This window comes from Bombyx mandarina, chromosome 12 (assembly GCF_030267445.1).
Source record: "Bombyx mandarina strain Sakado chromosome 12, ASM3026744v2".
Classification (NCBI taxonomy): Eukaryota; Metazoa; Arthropoda; class Insecta; order Lepidoptera; family Bombycidae; genus Bombyx; species Bombyx mandarina.
In genome coordinates this window covers 10,280,091-10,301,418 of record NC_143219.1, presented here as the reverse complement: position 1 = coordinate 10,301,418, position 21,328 = coordinate 10,280,091, and the positions used below count along the sequence as shown (strand labels likewise).

General features: G+C 35.0%; 2 protein-coding genes across 2 annotated transcripts; both read right to left on the bottom strand.

The window, feature by feature from the left end:
* Positions 1–3,066: 3,066 nt before the first annotated feature.
* Positions 3,067–4,639, bottom strand: LOC149501808 (uncharacterized). Its single transcript, XM_089731791.1, has one exon. It carries the CDS (start codon positions 4,570–4,572, stop codon positions 3,067–3,069), a length of 1,506 nt encoding a protein of 501 aa, XP_089587917.1. The 5' UTR covers positions 4,573–4,639.
* A 4,864-nt stretch (positions 4,640–9,503) lies between these two features.
* Positions 9,504–19,942, bottom strand: Rab3-GAP (Rab3 GTPase activating protein). The gene is made up of 9 exons (XM_028176626.2): positions 19,660–19,942; positions 18,649–18,860; positions 17,338–17,587; positions 16,850–17,021; positions 16,541–16,690; positions 15,474–15,726; positions 12,021–14,540; positions 11,128–11,325; positions 9,504–9,877 (listed from the first exon to the last, which is right to left on the bottom strand). Exons 1-9 carry the CDS (start codon positions 19,739–19,741, stop codon positions 9,704–9,706), a joined length of 4,011 nt encoding a protein of 1,336 aa, XP_028032427.2. The 5' UTR covers positions 19,742–19,942; the 3' UTR covers positions 9,504–9,703.
* Positions 19,943–21,328: the final 1,386 nt, after the last annotated feature.

The following is a 21,328-nucleotide window of genomic DNA, read 5'->3' as shown; positions in this document are numbered from 1 at the left end:
TTGTTTAATTGGCAATGCAACAACTTTCTCTTACATTCAAATGTTATGTGGAAGAAAGGATTCAGTTTTAAGGAAAATTTTTCTAAGCTTTGTAAAGAACTAAGTGAATCTGTAAATATAACACTTTTATTGAGTTTAAAAATTATAACATATTCTATTGCTTTCAGAAGACCGAAGCATTCTCCCGTAAATATAGATGTTTCTGGTGGTAATTTTATTTTTTGGACTATATTATATTGGTTATGAAATACACCTACTCCAACACACCCTGTGGGATGTTTGGATGCATCAGTATATATGTAATGCCAATTTGGCCATTTAGTATTTACAATATGGTTAAAAGTAGTGTTTACATTACAATCGGACCTATCTATGTTGAGAGAAAAACAAATAGTAGGAGAGAAAAGAAGAGAATCATATGAAGTTTTAAATAAAGGAAGGACTTTAAAGGAATGTGTAGGAGCTTGTAACGATTTATATTTCTGAAAACTTTTTACTAGGCATGGAAAGGGCTTATTAGTAGAAGACAATTTCTCTGACAATAATTCAAGTTTGGAAGGTAAAGGATGATTATAAAATTGAACAATTCGGAAAATAAATCTGTCAGAGAGATACTGGCGTCTAAATCTTAAAGGGGGATCGCAACATTCTATTTGAAGTGCATTAACGGGAGTGGATTTCATTGCACCTGTAATGAGTCTTAATGCCTTAGAATGAATCAGGTCCAATTTCTTAAAACCTGTCACATTCCCAGGATCTAAAAAGAAAGTACCAAAATCTAAAATACTTCTAATAGCGGCGTTATAAACCAACTTCATAGTAGCTGGATGAGCACCCCACCAGACACCACGTAGGCATCTGAGCATATTCAAATTCCGTTCACATTTTGAAACTACAAGCTCACAATGGGCTAGACCTGTTAGTTTTGCATCAAGTACAACCCCTAAAAACTTTACTTGATTTTTGCTTGGTAAAGGTGTATTATCATAAGTAATAATAGGTGTGGGAGGATTTCGAGATTTGGTAAAAATAACGCAGCTACTCTTTGACGGAGATAAATCTAGGCCATTAGTATCCATCCAAGTTTTTAAAGAAGATAAAGATGAAGAAATATGCTCACAAGCATTTGTCACAGATTCATCAGAGGCGTATATGACCAAGTCGTCCGCATACTGTAGGATACTAACATTGTCACCAACAGACCTTTCTAAGTCGTGTGTATATATGTTGTACAATAAAGGGCTTAGTACAGAACCTTGCGGCAACCCCTTCCAGACCAATCTACTTGGTGTATACGGGACTCCAACGTCCAGAATAATTTGTCTCTCGGAAAGAAGATTAAAAATAAAGTTAGTTAAAAGGTGTGGGACATTTAAATTATTCAGCTTTTGTTTAAGAATGGGGAGTAAAATGTTATCGTATGCAGAATTAATATCCAAGAAAGCAGCGACTGTGGATTTTTTGTCTAAAAATGCATTACGTATATCAGTAGTAAAAATCCCCAAGCTATCTGCCACACTTTTCCCCTTTCTAAAACCAAACTGTGTCTGAGAGAGATGCTCACTATTCTCAATGAACCATTCAAGACGATTTTTAATAACATGTTCAACTACTTTAGTAATTACCGATGATAAAACTATTGGGCGAAAAGACTCAACATTAGACTGTGTTTTATTTGGTTTCAAAAAGGGCAGCACTATTTGCCTTCGCCAAGATAAAGGAATGTCACCTGACAAAACTACTTTGTTTATTAAATTTAAAAAGTGACCTAAGCCATTTTCACCAATGTGTGATAAAAAGGAATATGGTATCCCGTCTTCCCCAGGAGCACTGTCCTTTACGTGGTTTAACACCCCTTTCAGCTCGATCATAGTAATAGGAAGATTTAAAGAAGAAAAGCTATTGGTTTTAACGGGTAGGGAACGGATAATTAAATCTTGGTGTGGTACAGAAGCAGGAGCCAAACGGTCGAGGAATTGATCGGCTAATACAATAGGAAGGAGAAGCGCACTCGAAGGATTTATAGCGGTTCTAAATCTCTTGATGTTTCGCCAAAGAACTGACGAATGTGTTTCAGGAGACAAGGAACTGCAAAAATTCCTCCAACCCTCAAACTTCTTTTTCTTAAACAACTTCCTTGTCTCTTTCATTATCTCCAACAGTGCATCATAATTCTCCAATGACATGTTAATGCGATAGTTCCTCTCAGCAAGTCTCCGCCTAGATATAGCATTAGTGCATTCTTCATCCCACCATGGTGGTGATGACAATTTATTATGGCGCGGCTTTCGCTTAGGAAAAACAGTATCAGCAGCTTGTAATAAAACAGATTTAAAATAGTCCGTATCACAAGTATTTGTATCTTGAATAAATTTTTCTTCTACTAATGTAGTATATTTGTCCCAATGAGAATCAATGATTTTATGTTTTAATCGCGGCTTTGATGTTAATGCTTCATTTTGTTTATTATAGGGAAAGGAAATAACAATGGGATAGTGATCACTATTGAATGTGGATGACAAAGTAGACCAAGTTAATAAAGATGCTAAATTAGAAGTACAAATAGACAGGTCTATAGCACTGATTGCTTCATCAGGCCTAGTGAGCCGGGTAGGGGATCCGGTATTTAAGATACACAGATCATATGAGTCTAAAATATCCAACAATTCATGTCCATAACAATTAGAAAAGGAACTACCCCAAGATGTGTGATGAGAGTTAAAATCACCCAAAATCATGAAAGGATGAGGAAGAAGTGAAATTATATTTCTAATTTCACTAAAGACTCTTAAAGAAGGATGTGGAATATAAACGGAAACATAACAAATATTATTAACAATAGCAGCAATGATAGAAAAATCATCACTGTGTGAAGGAAGAGGAAGAGGAGATATAAGATGAGAGTTTCTGACAAGAAGGCACACACCGCCATACCCATCAGCCCTGTCATTCCTTAAACAGGAATAGCCAGGGATTTTAAATGTATAATTCGGCTTAAGCCAGGTTTCAGATAAAGAAAGAATAAAAGGTTTAAAAGTATTTACAATATGTACAAGTTCATGTTTTTTACTTATGATACTTCTGCAGTTCCATTGAACTATCCTGTCCATTATGACTATTATTATTATTGTTAGGGTTGAATAAAGTAGCAGCGTTGGTCGGTATGGTTAAATTTGATTGAGATAACAATTTAATTAAAGTTGTAATTAAGTCTATTAAGTTCTGTTCACTCTGTTTGTCAGCATTGGGTGAGGTTTGTAATACACAACCATTAGAGGGTGCGGGCATGTTGTAATCCTTTACAATTGAATTGTGAGCTTCACTGTCATAACCTTTATTAGGTTTAGGTGGGGTTCGTGGTTTAGTAACAACAGTTTTTTTATACGATAATATGCGTGATGGGGGTGAGCCGGGTACAATAGTATTGTCTGTTTGTAAAGTTTTCTTTGGAATGGATGTTAAGACATCAGCATATGTTTTATTTATTATTGGGTGAAGTTTTGATGCTTCCATGTATGATAGGTTGTTTTCAGCCATGGTAGTTTTTATTTCTTTTTGCCTAAAATATTCTGGGCATTTTTTGCTTGACGCAAAATGTAGCCCAGAACATAAGCAGCAAGAGCCCTGATCTTCCTCAATATTACAGCTATCACCAGTGTGACCTTGTCCACATTTATAGCATCTTGGTTTGGACCTGCATTTTGTTTTTGTGTGGCCAAAATGACAACAGTTATAGCACTGTATAGTTGGGTAAGTATATAGTTGTACAGGTAAAGAGTTAAAACACATAAAAACACGTTTAGGTAATACTTGGCCGTCAAATGTCAATACAACTGTTTGAGAGGGTTTCCAAGTTGGTTCATTATTTACAATTACCTTATAATTTAAACGTCTGACTTTAATTATATCACCACATCCCATAGGCATATTAGTATTTTCCTTTATATCTTCGGGAGACCACTCAGTTGGAACTCCCCTTACTAATCCCATTCTAGTAATATTAAAGGTGGGTATATATGCTTTCAACTTATTTTCAGATAAACAATTTGACTGGAGAAAGCTGTTGGCGTCTAAATAATTATGAAAAGAAAGAGACATTTTGTTTCTTCCTATCCTTTTCAAACTGCCATTTACAATTTTTTTAAAAGAATTTTTTTTTAAAAACCTGCCGAACACAATAGGGTGCAGATTGGTGCCGTCGTCTTCCGCAGACTGTATTTTATGAACATGCACAATGTAAGGGCCACGATCATTGCAATCATAATTAGTCCTGCCTATTTGTGTGGGAGCGTGGGAAGGAGAATTTACGTTATCGGGAGTAGAAGATGGTAAATTATTCATGGGGACCTTTATAAACTCATCATTACAATGACAATCAGTGTTTTTTAATGCATCATTATTATGTTTCCTTTTCCTCTTATTACATTGCTTGCATATCCTATGAAGATAATTTCGTTTTAATTTTCGTTTGGATACCGACGAACAGTCGGAATCCATTCCAGATTCGTTTGAAATTGTAACAAATGCTCCCACAGGGGGCACTGTGCCCCCTGGGTCTGGCGGCTCGTTCATAAAAGTATTCAGAAAAAACTTACCCTACGTAGAAAAGATAAATAATAAATATAGGAATAACACTAATCTAAAATTCACAACTTAGAACTATTCTGATTACTAATTACAATAAATCTACAATTTAATTTGAAAAAAATTTAAAAACCGCGCCCGCCAAGTTCGAACGTTTCCCGCGCTTTTTTTCTGTCAAAAAGTCAAGTGACTTAAGTCTTATGTAGTCAAACTAAACGACTTCTATAGTTTATGGCTCACTTTTTCAAAATAGGAAAGGCGACGGTATTCTGCCTTAAAAAGTTGATGACGTTATGCCAATAATGTGAGAAATAAAATTGAAGCGAATGAGATTAATATATCTCAAGTTAATAACGGGATTAAAAGTTAATGAAAAGAAGAAGTTTATGTTGCTTATTTCTTAGAGACCAAGTCGGATTTGACCCAGAGACATAATATTAGAGTCAAAATGATCCTATTTGTGAACAGCCATGGTAAAATTGAATTTGTGGCGGTAGCTAACATAGTAAACAAGATACTTGGCAAATGCCTGAATCTCGCTAGCGAAATTTTTAGCGATAAACTTACATGTATATAAGTTCTAAACAACATTCGGATCCTCCGGTCCGAGCCGGTCTACCGTGGAATTTCACCCTCTCGATATAAGATTTTCCCTTTGTTGTTAACCCCTAAAATTAATTTTTATATTATTTTGACGTGACAACGTCTTATAATTCAATGGAGCTTGCTGCACGCATGAAAAAACATGACTCATGCGGCGTTACCTCGCTCTGAGGCATATTTTCTTAGGACGTTGTCACGTTCAACTATCGTCAGTAAGCCGACTTTACAAACAACCATTTTTTTTCCCTTATTATTATTCTTTCCTTATTAAATTGACTGATAGATCAATCACGTTTGTGAGCCACTGACTTACGTGAACCATGAACCGTGCAAACGAACCAAAACAAACACGTTTCTCCATTTTGAGAGTTACCGCTTCCCGTTTTCGTAGGCTTAACCCTTACTTAACTCACTACGTGCTACAGCAGTATCCGTCTGCGAAGTTGGCGGATCCTTGGAGATTATGACGCTCATAACCAAGTGCGGTGGGGTTTCGTTTTCAGAGATCATTTCTGCAACGTACCAACCGGCCTTGGAATGAGCTCCTCTCCTTCAAACGAGGCATGTGGAGTACTTAACGCCAGGCGGTGGCTTGGATCTACTCTAGGCATTGCTGACGTCCATGACCGAAGGTAACCACTAACCATTAGGTGGGCCGTATTCTCGTTTGCTTACAAGGGCTATAATATAAAAAAATAAAGCTACGGTTTACATTTTATTTTAATATCATAGATATCACTTAGTATTTAAGATTTTATATGGTCCTAAAACTCATTGCAATACGGATCGAACCAATGTTAATCGATCAAATTTGACCGACACAGTCTTAAATGAATTGTAAAAGTTAAAGTAAATCTTTGTAGTACAAATTTAAACCTGAAAAAATACTTAACTTTCGAAATGAATGGTACAGCTTGTCTTCTGATCTGATTCATAGATATAGGTACACTAACTGACTCCCACCACAAGCTGATCTCGTTAACAACAGCGTCAGGTGACTTGATTTTCAGTATGGCAAGATTGGCAAGCGTTTCAATGCTATTGTTCATAGATTATACACTTAATATATCTATTGTTGTCAGCCTAAAGTTTATAAAACCGTGTCGTTAACTGACTTACATTATAGTAGGTTTCCTACTTCAGTGCATTATAGGTACATATTCCTACAATTTGTTTTGTTTATTCAAATATGTCATTCAAACTTCAAAGGGAACATGAGCTATGTCTATATCATAGACCTATATAGTAGGGACACGACATATTGTTCTATACGTACAATTGCTTATATAAATAGCACCCATTTTGAAGGCACATACATAAACATATATCTATCTCGTTCTTACTCAGCACTTTAACTCGCAGGAAAACAATATAACAGTATTTCAGTGCGTACATAAAATGAAACCTGAATATACGTAAATATCTCCGTCTCCGTCTAATGAGGCCGAAAATCCGCCATGTTTAGCGCGCCAAATGTCATTGTCACGTCAGTTCGGCCGTCTGTTTTGGGTTGTACATTATTTATTGACTTTGATATCGATTTAATATGATTGATTATATAAAATTTCAAAATTTATCATGCTTAAAACATACAAAAATAATAATTAAAACGTATTTTATAGGATCTCAAGAAAGTCGATGCCGTAAAACTATTATCTATATGTATTTAAATTCATTATGGAGCCCTCATCCGAAAAATTCATTTTTCGGTTGGAATTTATTGATCATGACACTAATCATAAATACCACTTTAAAATATGTCATCAAAACATATTTAGACATTCTGTTTAGATATTTCGGGAAAAAGGCTACCGACAAAATCTCTTCGGAACTATTTAAATAAAATAGTTTTATTCCGCAGTGAGTAAAACACTATTGTAAATTTGTTAAATATTTAATAATTAAGTGATTTTAGAGAGGAAGTCACAAGGAATGACGTTTGTAATTAATGAATAAATGTTCTGTAGGTGTTTTTTTTTTCACGCGGTCCCTTGATAAGTTTAAAATTTGAATCACTCTCAAGCGAAAGTGATTCAAATGGTGCGGCGCACCTTCCTTGGGGTGCGCTGCGGTAGTATGTTACGGACTTTAGAGTCAGCAAAACAATGAAAATAGATTGTAATAGTCTAAGAAAAACACGTACTCAAAATACGATAACATTTAGCATGCTAGAAATGGGCTGATGGCTTTGAACTACGCCATATCTTTATGTTTTGCGACAAATGACAACTTTATAAAATCAGTGTAGCAACTTTTAAAAATCATCATATCGTTTACTTGGCAAATTCGAAGGACGAACTTGTCTTAGATTTCACCCATCTAAATCATATCATATTTGCACATAACAATATACCTACTTACTTCCCATTAAAGTATAAATTCTACAAATAAATAATACTCAACAATATTTAAAATAAAATGAGCCAAGAACGTTTATCGATAAAACCTGATAACATTGAAATCTTTTGTACAGCACTAAAGCCGCCATGTTTTGTGGCCAGATGACGTCACAGTGGCACGAAATTTTGGTTGACGTTTCATTTCCATAGGTTTCCTACTTCATTGGTCTATAAACAACCAAGTCTTTTTTATATATTAAGTTTTACGAAAAGTTAAATAAGGTTGATTAATCTGAACTCCAAAGACACAACCCATTGAGTTTCTCGCCAGATTTCCTCAGTGGGTCATTATTCCGATTTAAGACCTGTGTGATCATCCACCAATCCGAGCGTAATTAGAATAGCTCTAGGCTAGCTAGCTATTAGGCTATCAACGATTAGGTTGAGGAAAAACAAATTCTGAAATTGCAAGTGAGATGTAGTTTCAATGAATGGAATTAATAAATAATAAATTGAATCAAATGAGCAGAAGTGAAATCTAATGTAAAAACGAAGGTCATCGTACCCTACCTCAGAGTGTCGGCAAGCTAAAGTAGCAATAGGGTAGACAATAGACATATTAGGTTTTTACCTATGAATTTGCTGTTTAGTATTTAGATAGTTTAGTAGCCATTTTAGTTAGATACTACTTAAAGACTGTTGAACCAAGGGTCGTGGGTTCGATACCACATCGGGCAAACATGATTAACAGGATTGTTTGCTCAAGCCAGGGTGTTTATTATCAATATATATAAATTTAAACGTATTTAAATATTTTTGGCAGTCTTTGGTACCCGCCCTAAACACGTCATTACGGATCTTCCTGATTCATTAACGGTGCTTTTAGGTACCACAAGCACCGGTTACTGTGCTTGCCGAACCCGTCGCTTGCGACGAAGGGCTCGACGAGTAAATGAACCCATAGACACAGCCCACTGAGTTGCTCGCCGGATCTTCTCAGTGGGTCGCGTTTCCGATCCGGTGGTAGATTTTGCGAAGCACTGCCCTCGCTAGGGCCAGTGTTAACAACACTCCGGTTTGAGCCCCATGAGCTCATCTACACGTCAAGGAGAAGCTGAAATAGCCAGAAAAGAAATAAATTTGGTACTCATAGTACACGAAATCGTAAATTGGAGGCGGCCGACCCTGCATCATTTAATTTTGTTCCTAGTTATTTATTTTTTATTTTATCAATCAAATTATGGACCCATGTTACCGATGCATTTCTTCTAGTGGAGTGGTAATTTTTATTGCCCTTCTTGACGAAGCCAGGTGCACGGGAGCTAACAGTGTTTAAAGGCATTTTGTACTGTTTCTCGGGTATTGAATATTTTCCCCGTCAAAAAGTTAAGCAAGTTTTGGAATAAGTAGAAGACTGTCCACACAATTAGGTGGATGACGTAAAATTTCCGACCCTAGCTTTTGTATCTTAGAGACCGTCTGTTGTGCTGTATGAGGTCGAGCATTGTCCTTCAGGAGCAGCGCATTAACCAAGGTTGCCCGCAGATTCGTGAGCTTCTCCATTATTGTATCCGGTTCCTCTTAGCATGTAATACTTTAAGTAATGCTGTTACCATTTGTTAAGAAGCAGTGATTAATTATAACTGTATTAGACCACTAAACAGTCACCATGATTTTTGGGATTAAATTTTCGTTTGAGGCATTGCCTAGGTCCTGAACCAAGGTCTGAACAATATAATAACCACTTAGGATTCAAAAATTTCAATACTTTTCATTGCAAGTGTCAATGCGGTTCAAAATCCTCTCGTTTCTATCTGTTATGCAACGCAAAGCAAATCTTAAAGAGTTTGTCGCATTAGCGATCGTTCAGTTCGTGCGGCACCCTCACAAAAAGTTTTTTTTACTTTGCTATTTTGACGCAAATAGACCAATATTTTTTATTTGTTTATAATTGTCAGACCAATAACAAGTCGTGCGTTTGTTTGTAGTGCTCCATTTTATTTCGATTTATGAGAATAATTAATTAAATGCAAAAAATCTGTTGAATATATGTACATGTACATGCATACTAAATTTATCCTATATTTACAATTTAATCGAAAATTCAACATATTTTATAAGATGTCTGATTGGTTTGGGTAAATATTTTTTGCTTATTTTATTTAATCCAGAATTTTTTACAATTTTCGTCTAATAATAATTTCACAGTTTTCTATAATCAGCTCTATTAATTTTATATCCTGAAGATGAGCCGGATCAGGAGATTTTTTGTTTAATTGAAACAGCAACTTTTGAAGTACTAATACTGTGGTGGACAGTGACGGATGTGCTGGAATTGATGTGTCCAGGACCTGAAAGTAATAACTTTTTTTGAAGTCATGCTGACGAAGACTGTGTAATAGACAAAAGTATGCGATATAAAAGTGATTCTTGATTAGTGTGTAGCAACATAACAAGCTTATATTGGGTTCCCAAATTCTACAGTAGACAATACTATCATGACTAGCTAGCAACTAAACGTTTCCGAACTGCAATATAATTTTTCTCCTACCTACGCCGAAAGTTCGGTTTTCCTCCCGCTGTACAGGGAAGAAAGTGTAACTTTTCCTCCCTGGGTACTAACAAGTGCACATGCGCGTTAGTGTCTACGTCTGCTCTCACGCACCTAACATTCTCCGCCATTGTTGTGCTCGGGTAACTTGCAATATTGTGTTTAGTGTAAAAGTAAAATAAACAAAAAGCAATAAAATTTAGTAGTGAAGTATTAAGCAAAGATGAGTTCATCAGACAAATCTTATTCAATTAGTAGTAGTTTATTTAAAAATTAAAGAACAGTTATATTGTTTTTTTATGAGTATGGGGCGCTCTGCCCCCTCCCTACCCCCGGCCATGGCTTCGCCCCTGGACCCCGGCCTCGGTACTTCACGAACTTTCGGCCTGGTAGGAGAAAAATAATATGTGTATCGCGGGAAAAAAGTAGGGCATCTCATCAATTTTACACTCGGGAGAAAATGTCCTACTTTTCTTGATTCGACTCGATCGCAATTCGACAGCTAATATATTTTGATGGTTCCACGTGTTATATGTTGCATTTTTAAGAGTTCCCCAATCGTTCCCCTCCTAATTTTAACAGATTTGTACCGGTACATTTACATAAAATCTGTAGAAGTAGAGATTTTCTTACTGTAGTATGCTATCCCATACTCATCTCAATTCGAAATTGATGGGACATTGCTGAAAGTTTTTCGCCGTATTTGTGGTATAACGGTACCACTCTATGGTTTTTTGACAGTAACTCTTTGATATATGAAGGTAGTCTACATTACCTTTGATAGTTATTTGCCTTATGAAAATTATATCGAAGGATGGTATATGCGACATTTTTGCCAATTTACAGGAGAGCCTTTTAAAGTTTAAAATTTTGGAAAAAAAATTATAACAAAAAACTTCTTGAGCAATTTGAATGGGGTAAATTTAATTGAAGTTCAATTAAAAACATCAAATTGTTTATGTTAATACCAAATAAAACTACAACTTACAAAGGTAAATGTCGCTTAAACCAAATCACCTTTCACTCCTCGAATTGAAATAAGTTACTTACAGTATTTTGCAAACGTTTGTAGAGTTGTGGTGGAATACTGACAATCCATTCGGCTTGATTATTAGAATGTTCTAGGCTTCGTTTAAGACGTTGGATCGTAATAGCCAAAATTGGGGCAAGCACTGGCACAGGATTACGGATCGAGTTCATTGTATTTTCTGCTAGTGTATCGTAACCCACGTGATATAAAGCGATTACCTAAGAAATAAAAAAAACTTGGCATAACAATTTTCAATTTTCATTAACTTTCAACAATTTTCGATGTCAGGCTAGTTAAGTTTTAACAACATTTGAGATTATGGGTACGCAGTAGTTAGTCCTTAACTGTTTTGCAACTGTTTTGCAATATATTTTATTGATTATTAGGAATCATTATTTTATATTTTAAACAGCTATAGCGCATATAGCGCGCACAGGAAAGTTAGAACTAATGGGTTAAATTTTCGCAAATCAATATATTGTTCCCTTCGCCACAGTTGCTGTATTTAATGCAATCGAAACTTTAATCTTAGATCTCAGAGCGCACATTGGCAATCACGTTGCAGTACTTAAAGACGCGCTGAAAATAGATTAACATCACATACAAGCTTTACCATCAATCATACTCGTAGTTAACAATTATAAAAAATGAAAAATAATATATAATAATAGTTTAAAAAAAACTAAAAAAATGCGCTTTTATAGAAAATCCAACTAATAAATAGAAAATAAATTTTAATAAATTTGAATTAAAAATAGTGTAAGAAAAATGATTTTATTGTAAAACAGCGAGGGTTCTTTTCAGGATATTATCAAAATAACCCTTTAACTACTGATACCATGCTGATGCATGATAATTTTCTATAAAAGCGTATTTTTTTTGTTTTTTTAAATTATTTTTTTTGTAAACAGACCTGCTGCCTCCTTATGAATTCGTCGTCTATGCTCCACAGGTTCGCTAGAATGGAAATTTTTTCAATCCACATTTGACAGTCACCACTATCATAAGTTCTGTATGATTCGTGACCATCAGAACAACTTATAGTTTCTACAGATGCTCTTATAAGTTTGGTTAGAAACTTCATTCGTGGATTCCGGAGTTTTTCAGACGGTTTCATATTAATTTCTCTATTCACAACATTACCAGTAAGTGCTTCCAGAATATAATGGTAGTCGATGTCGAACAATACATCGAGGGGTTTCGACAATTTGATATTGAAGTGACATTGATAGTACAGAGTGCAAGATACTTGGTAGTTTAAAGTTAATATACAATCGTTTACATTCTTTGTGTGTTGTGTTACTTCAACTAAAGAAGGCATACTTTCTTCCCAAATCTTTTCAAATTCCACCTTCTTTTTATTATGACTGTATGACAGTTTCAAACAATTTTGAAAATCATTCAAGTACAATGTTGTTAAGCGGAAGAAGTTGATTAAGGTTGTATTGTCGAAACTGATATCTTGTAAGCAAAGAGGGTCTTTTGGCAAACGTCCGACTTTGTTAACTAAACGGCAACTAATTTCAAATATTTGTTTGATGTAGGTTGCCCAAATAATTGAAAACAACCCTAACCGTATATGAATGTCAGATATACTAGAAAGGCAGTGAATAACAGCATCAAGAAGCAATGTATTCTTCATACATTTCTGCCATGCCATTGCGTATTCCCAACACATATTGGTAATTATATAATTTGCGGACGTACTGAGAGGGAATTGACGGCGCAGAAGCGAGAGCCATTTAAATATTCTTGCATTTTCGTCAACGGCATAACGATTATTTTCAACAAACAGGAGATCGGTGGTGTTGTCATCGTTGTCGTCCTCATCAGTTAGTTCAGAGTTAGCTGCTAACGTTTCCATTAGCTCGTTGGCCACTATCGCCGCAGGAGTCGCTCCCATGCTGCATAGCCACTTGGCAATCAGTTCAGTAATTGATCCCTTTCCCCTTGTATAAATGTATTTTAGGTTGATATTGAAATCATCCATTTCCAGGGAAGGAAGAGAATTGCCATTAAATGTGTCTTTACACATTAATACGATACTGAGTATAGAAATATCTTCAAGTTTTCCAATTAAAATACCCCATTTGGCGTTTTCTTTGGTCACAGATTCCCACACATCGTCGCTTTCAGCATTGTTACTTTCCAAAATTCTACTGATTACTTTACAAGCCATTGCAACTATCATGCTTCGTAAGGGACAAGGCATTTCAACCAAAACGTTCCGGATGTCTTCCCACCAATGAGAAATTTCATTATAAATAATATTAGTAGCGTCTTTTGTGACCGTACACACGTGGTATACGGCCATTGTCCATTTTTCGACTAAGTCAATGGTTATCTCTTCCAAAGACATATTCATGAAATGTGTTATTAAAAGCTTCACAATCTCTTTCGGGTCGATATTGCATTTGTTGACATAGCTTGCCAACATTGAAAAGTTTTTTAATTTGAATATTGACGTGAACGTTATTGTGGCTAAGTTATTTAGCTTGTCCATCGAAGCGTTGGCCTTTAAGGATATATATTTAGATTTGTCTTCTAAATTAAAACAGGAAATGAATTTTTTATACGTAGTCATACTTGTATCGGCAAAGGTTACCCGTGCGTGGTGTTTATAATTGTTTTCGTGTGCTAAAACCAGTAATCTTTCCAAAATACAACTGTCATCCTCTAGTAGATGAAACAAACTGTTGTCTTCATTCTGGTTGTCTATTGTTTTTTCCAAACAACTTTCATTTACCTCTAAGCCAAGGAAATTACGCAATTCAGTTGCAAATTCTATTTCATCTCTTTCACAATCGTCATTAATGCACATATAAAATATAGTAAGCAAACCTAGATTGGCAAAATAGTGTTGAGTTTCACGTTGCTGACTGCTCACGGATTCCTCTTTTGTGCTATCCCAGAATATTTGCAAACATGAGATTATAATTGTTGGAGACGTATCATAATTTCTAATGAGCATTTCTAGAAAATGTTTCTTTAATTCTAATGTTTTAATTTCGGATACTTTACTAAGTAGCTTTTGTTCATAATCTTCAGAGTTACTTGTATTGTTTTTAATGAGATCACGTAATTCTTTCAAAGTGTTCAAATCTTTCGATCTTTCGGAATGTACACCATCTAATGCGTAAAAAAATGGAATACTGAATTTTTTGAGCTTGCCATCTGGATCTAATAAAACACACTGAAATTCTGGTAAATTTAGTTTTTTTTGGGTATAATTTTTATCAGCTCCAACTAGACCACAAGTATTGTATAAAAGTTGACCATTTTTCGTAGCCGTGAAAACGGCTACTCTGTTCCCTCTTTGCATTAGACGAATATCAATTAATCCTTTCTTGGGATTATAGATAATTAAAAAAATTGCCCTTCTTATTTCTTTAACAAAAGATAATTGAGGTTTCTTGTTATCTAATTCAAAAATCTGAAAAAAAAAAACCATCATTTTCTACAATATTTTATGAATAGATTTTGTTACAGAAATCATGCGACCGGTGTTTAGAGATCATCTTTATTATTATTATTAGTTTGATAAAAGATTACCAAGGGTCGAATTTTCTGGCAATCAATACACTTTTCTTGGTGCTATTTTTTTACAAGGTTCTTTAATAAATATCCATACTCTATACAGTCGCAGAGTACTTATAAGTACTACTAATTGGGAGTAGACTGGACTGAAATTGCGGAGCACAGATCGGCTGTTCGGTAGAGCTTGGGCGCGAGCTCGTAATGTCTACCTACGTCGCTATTCCTCCTCGTACTTTCCAATGATAACATGTTATCATATAGATTTTGTTAAGAATTCGTTAATTTTCTTTAAGCTACTAATACGCCGACCTACATTTTTATTTATTTATTGCGTATATGGGTGAAGAAGCTCACAGACTAATTGATGTTAAGTGGCCACCGAAACTTATTGATAACACGTGAAGGCCGCCATCGATACGGAGAGACAAAATCGAAGTCTCAAGGCTGTTCCTTCCAACTAACTGAAACGCATTACTGCTTCGCGGCAAAAACAGACAGGATGGTGGAACCAACTCACTACCAGTAATTATGCAAGTGTATAAATTCTACGAGTTTGTAATAACAAAAATTTTTATGCCTTCGTCGTGGAAGTTGATCGTGAACACGTGTTGAGTACTTATTTCCCTGGGTGTGGAATTTGAACACCGGGATAGTCGCTCGATAAGACGACAGACCTGGCGTCTTATCCATCCGACCATGGCGACTCCTACACACTATCATTGGTTAATATAAAAAGGTATGGTATAAAGATATACTGAACCCATCAAACATATACACTTGTCCTGTTTTTTTTTTGGATCTGTTCAATAAAAAGAGATGAAAAACTAACTTGGACGAATGCACACTGTGCGTCTCTGCAACCTTTTATTAGTCTAATTAGATGTCCTCTGTTAACGTCCAGTACGGCGACGCGGCCGAAGCTGTCGACGACCGCAGCCAGGCGGCGGTCCGGCGAGACGGTGACGGAGGTGCCGTGCCTCTGCGCGTCGTGCAGGCCGCTGCGCAGGGACAGGGGCTCCGAACGTATCCGTGGCTCGGCCGCGCTCACACTGCCCTCTGTCGAGGCCCCGCCTAGCCAGCCTCTGCAAAATAAATAATAGTACATTGTAGGACATTTCCACCCGCGTGTAAACACTTTAACTGTTTTTTAATTTTTAAATAAACTACTACTAATTCAATAAGAACTGTCTGATGAACTCATCTTTGTTTAATACTTCACTATTAAATTTTATTGCCTTTTGTTTATTTCACTTTTACACTAAACACAATATTGCAAATTACCCGAGCACAACAATGGAGGAGAATTTTAGGTGCGTAAGAGTAGACGTAGACATTAACGCACATGCGCACTTGTCAGTACCCAGGGAGGAAAAGTTACACTTTCTTCCCTGTACAGCGGGAGGGAAACCGAACTTTCGGCGTAGGTAGCAGAAAAATATTATTACCACACGTTTTTTTAAGTTTAATATATTATGTAAATGTTCTATCAATTAAAAAAGTGTTTAATAAAACATTAATTTTAACTTTTTTTAAACAATTTTTTTTTCTCTGTCTTCGCGAGTCGTAGGTATAATTAAAATTACCAATCGAAACGGGTGATTAAACCGAATAAATAATGTTAATAAGTTCTTGATACTATTTAGTCAATTTTTTTTTTCCTACCTGAGCTGATAGCTTTAAGTGGCTATTTCAGCGGAACCTTAACTAGTAGGTGAGCTCACGGGACTCAAACCTGAGGACGTTGCTAACACGAACCCTAGCAAGAGCCGTGCTTCGCAGTATCTACCACCGGATCGGAAACGCGACCCACTGAGAAGATCCGGCGAGAAACTCAGTGGGCTGTGTCTGAGGGTATTTACTTAAATGAAATACGATATATTTGGTACAATTACTTACGGTAGAGCAGATTTGATTTTATGTGCAACAGCTCTGGCTACATCTTGTAAAGGGGGCGCAGTGCCACCCTCCAGAGCATAATGGAAACCTACATATGGTTTCTGCCCAGCTCCTAATATTAACGTATTCACTGGAGGGACTGAACGGTACCTTGCAAAGATTGAATTTTGTTAATAAGATTAAGATTAAATTTAATATTTAAATTCATTTCATGAACACATTTCCCAAAACATCTATTTTTAAAATTGATTTAATATGAAATTAATTTATCAGTTTTGAATAGGAAAATAAATAGAAACATTTTCTTACCATACATCATAACCACCATATGTTGAAGCTGCTAGTAAATGGTCGTAGGCATTTTTTAATTCTAATCCCACAACTGCAGCATCATTTACAACTTCTTGTTCAGTATACAACCATTTCTTTATGCTAATGCTACGATTATCGACACTATAATAGTCTTGAATACCAGCTTGCACTAAACACAACCATGTTCATTATAGATTGTAATCAAACATTTAATCACAGTAAGACTATTAAAAGCAAATTGCCTTATTTATAGTTCATGAAATAAATATGATGTCTGTGGGCCTGATAACCACTTAACGTCAAACGCGTCGTAAGCTCGCCTGTCCACCTACGTCAATAAAAAAGAACATTATGCTCCACTAATTAAGCAATGTTCAGTTTGATCACTGTTTTGCTTACTTGAGCAATTGTGCATTCCTATTGGAATTATAAAAGATAGTTGTTATTCTAATCGCAATTAACCTTTGCAAGAGATACAAAATTACCTTTTGCTAATTGTGCCTTTGCGTTTCGCAGTGTTGGAAATAGCGTTGCTCCTGATATAATACATTCACAAGTATGAAACAATACATGAACATCATCAGGTAATGTGCCATATGTTCCAGTATGACAAGATATTTTCAATACTGGTTTTTCATCAATTTTTTCAGATAATAATAAATGGCCTGTATTTGTATGGAAAGCAATGTTTCCGTTTTTGAATCCAACTACAATGCAAAACCAGTCCGGGCCATTCTAAAATAAATTAAAAACACATTAATTTTCTGATGAAAGTTCACTTTTTATATTTGTGATCAGACAGGCCTAAGCTCCATCTAATGATATGTGGGTAAGACATTCCTCCCGCCACAACAAAGTTAATACTTAGAATTTATATACATTTTAATGAATTGTTTGCTTCAATAATCCTGTTTGAAATTACATTCCAAAATTTTACAAAGTATAAAAATTGCTCAGAGATCTTTTGTGAAGAACAAGACATCCGTTGAACAGTCTGGGAACAATTTTTTTTCATCACATAGACAAGTAAACCAGCTCACACCAAATCTGAACACTGCCACCCGGCTTGACACTTGACGTCTGTCTCAATTATAGTTTAATTACGCAAATTCATATTATTTGTGTAGGTTTGACCTATATTATTCCTTTATTGTGGAAGTAATTAGTGAATATGAGCAAAGTAAAGATTTAATACACAACCTGGCAGTGAGATTTGAAAAGTGGCATAGTCATTACATTTGGCTTAGCCAATAAATAGTGTGTGGTGGTATTCAAGTCTATGGATCCTGAGAGCTTATTAAATTTTATACCACGGTAGGCACTTTGTTTAACACTTACTAGAACCAGCATTACTTGATCTATGATGTAGTAGAAGATTATTTGCAAGTGTCAAACATACCATTTAAACGTAAAAAGACAGACTGCAAGCTAAGTATTATTATCTGATTATTCACATACAGCTTTAAATTATTATATGAGTCGTCGAGGCTTAAAGGATAAGACGTCTAGTGCATTTGTATCTAGCAATGCACTGGTGTTTGAATCACGCTGGCAAATACCAATTTTTCTAATTAAATTTGTAGTTACCAAATATTCGTATATACATTGTATATGTCTATAGACTGCAGGAACTACTCAATATAAGGTGGGCCATGAGCTTGCCCATCTATCTAAGCAATAAAAAAATAATATATATAAACATTATGATATAAAAAGAGCCCAAGTCTCTACTGTGATCTTTTGTCATAAGACTGTCAGTGTTTTACTAATTTATAAAGTTTAGTTTTTACAGGTACCTGGAAAGAATGATGAGATGGGCAAATTGGCAATACCAATACTGCTGATATATCTGCAGGTAAAGTTCCACTCCAAGATATCAAAAAAGTATTGCTTTGTGTCGAACTAATCCATTGTGTGGTGAGTATACAAAGACGATTGCGATAGCCAACAGCAAGCAAGTTACCACAAGATGATAGGGAAACACAACATTGGGACAACCAATTTTGTTCTGAAATCAAACCATTGTTTGAAGTATAATTTAAATATTATAATTTAAGTATAATTTAAATTCTGAGAAGGGTATCAACGATATTACTGTAAATATTAAGATGCATGTATAATATTCATCCATCATCAAACATCATCAACAATTCGTTTTCATCCACTGCTGGACATTAGCCTCTCCCAAAATGCTTGACAGAACTTAGTCTTGTGTCTGGGAGATTTTGATACTCACCGCAACATGTGAGTGCGGGCACTCTTAGATTCATTCATCACTTAAGAACTTGAACTTTTATAGTCTATCTAAGCTAGATGTATAAGGTGATTATATTCTTCTTCAGACTTCTTTATTACCTACCTTACTTTTTTCTTATTTGATTCGACATTCAAATTGAATCATTCAAAAATTTCAATTGTACACTTGACAAGTTAAACAGTTTAAAGTTAAAAGTAAAAATATAAAAAGAAGGTCACAACTCTTGCTAAAAATCCTTTGAATTGTTTGATAATGATGAACACTTCTAAAGGATTGGATATAAATCAAAGGAGTAGTTTTTAACCACTTTCTAAGTACTAATGATCATATTATTATCATGTTGTAGTTTTATTAAGACTGCTTGTACATATAATTTAGAAATGAAATTGGTCTGTAAAAGTAGTTAGTGGCAATAAAGAGAACAATAACAATTCCAATACATAAGGTGTAAGGTGATGACGATTTCAAGTGCCCTGCAAGACAGGTTTAAATAACTATTAGTACTATTACTGATAGTAACTATTTTCTAATAATATGGCTTCATAATTACCTTCATTACTGCTTAAAAACAGTGCTCGTGCTAAACTAGATAAATCACCACAGTCAGCAATTTGTTCAATTTGACAAGACATAATCAATTATAATCTTTGACACCATTGATACAATCAAGCCGTTGTTATTGTTCTTCGTACATACTTAGTAGGTTCTTATGTTTTTAATTATTATTAAATTCCACATCATAAGTTTTAAAAAATAGAGAAAAGTAGAGAATTTAATAGGTCGAATTTTAATAACTCACTTTAAGATGGACATATCACCGTTCCTATTAAAATTAAAAATATTGTTTTTATTTTAATGCCTGCCTCTCTCAAACATAGATTATACACTTAATAAAATATTAATTAATTTAATGTTTTTTTAAGAGATTTTATGACCTGGTAACTGAGACCTTTAAGTCATGTCTTATTTTAATCTATATTCTTAATTTTATGAAAAATGATATTATGGAGTGAAATGAAATGAAAATGATTAATTTGAGACATTAATCAACTGGGATGAATTTAAATGAAATGAAATGGGATGAAATATAATCTCAGTAAAATGGTGGTCATTTACTAAGATTTTTCAGTGGACTGTTTGGAGGATCCCGAGAAGTTACGTCCAGCGGCTTTGTTTCATTTTCCCACATTTGTGCACTTTCACAGATATTAAACGGTTAATAAACCACCATCATTACACATTTAAACCCGAAGAAACACTAAATAGACAAAATAAAACAAATCACACAACTTCACTCCTCGCGTTCCCGCCAAAAACTCCAATTTAATATGTGCCTCTGCATTGTGCAGGCTCTGCACAAAGTGTATAATCTATGCTCTGCATCATTGATAATATCATGGAGTTAATAAGTACGGTACCTACAACGTTAATATAGAGGCGGACTTTTTGGCGGGAACACGAGGAGTGAAGTTGTGTGATTTGTTTTATTTTGTCTATTTAGTTTCTTCGGGTTTAAATGTGTAATAATGGTGGTTTATTAACTTTTAATATCTGTGAAAGTGCACAAATGTGGGCAAATGAAATAAAGCCGCTGGACGTAACTTCTCGGGATCCTCCAAAAAGTCCACTGAAAAAATCTTAGTAAATGACCACCATTTTACTGAGATTATATTTCATCCCATTTCATTTCATTTAAATTCATCCCAGTTGATTAATGTCTCAAATTAATCATTTTCATTTCATTTCACTCCATAATATCATTTTTCATAAAACTAAGAATATAAATTAAAATAAGACACGACTTAAGGTCTCAGTTACCAGGTCATAAAATCCCTTAAAAAAATAATATTACAGAGGCGACTTTTTGGCGGGAACGCGAGGAGTGAAGTTGTGTGATTTGTTTTATTTTGTCTATTTATTGTTTCTTCGGGTTTAAATGTGTAATAGTGGTGGTTTATTAACTGTTTAATATCTGTGAAAGTGCACAAATGTGGGAAAATTAAACAAAGCCGCTGGACGTAGCTTCTCGGGATCCTCCAAAAAGTCCACTGAAAAAATCTGATTTTTTAAATTTTTAATTATGTTCTTTTTTTTTATTGCTTAGATGGGTGGACGAGCTCGCAACCCACCTGATATTAAGTGGTTACTGGAGCCCATAGACATCTACGACGTAAATGCGCCACCCACCTTGAGATATTATTATAAGTTCTAAGATCTCA

What these genes read in the sequence shown, in the direction of transcription:
- LOC149501808 (XM_089731791.1), bottom strand. Translation starts at nt 4,572, where the DNA reads ATGAACGAGCCGCCAGACCCAGGGGGCACAGTGCCCCCTGTGGGAGCA.
- Rab3-GAP (XM_028176626.2), bottom strand. Translation starts at nt 19,741, where the DNA reads ATGTCTTGTCAAATTGAACAAATTGCTGACTGTGGTGATTTATCTAGT. An exon ending in GTTTTTAAGCAGTAATGAAG is followed by an intron (nt 18,861 to 19,659) that starts GTAATTATGAAG and finishes GTTTGATTTCAG; the next exon opens with AACAAAATTGGTTGTCCCAA. An exon ending in AATTCATAAGGAGGCAGCAG is followed by an intron (nt 11,326 to 12,020) that starts GTCTGTTTACAA and finishes TTTATTTCTTAG; the next exon opens with GTAATCGCTTTATATCACGT.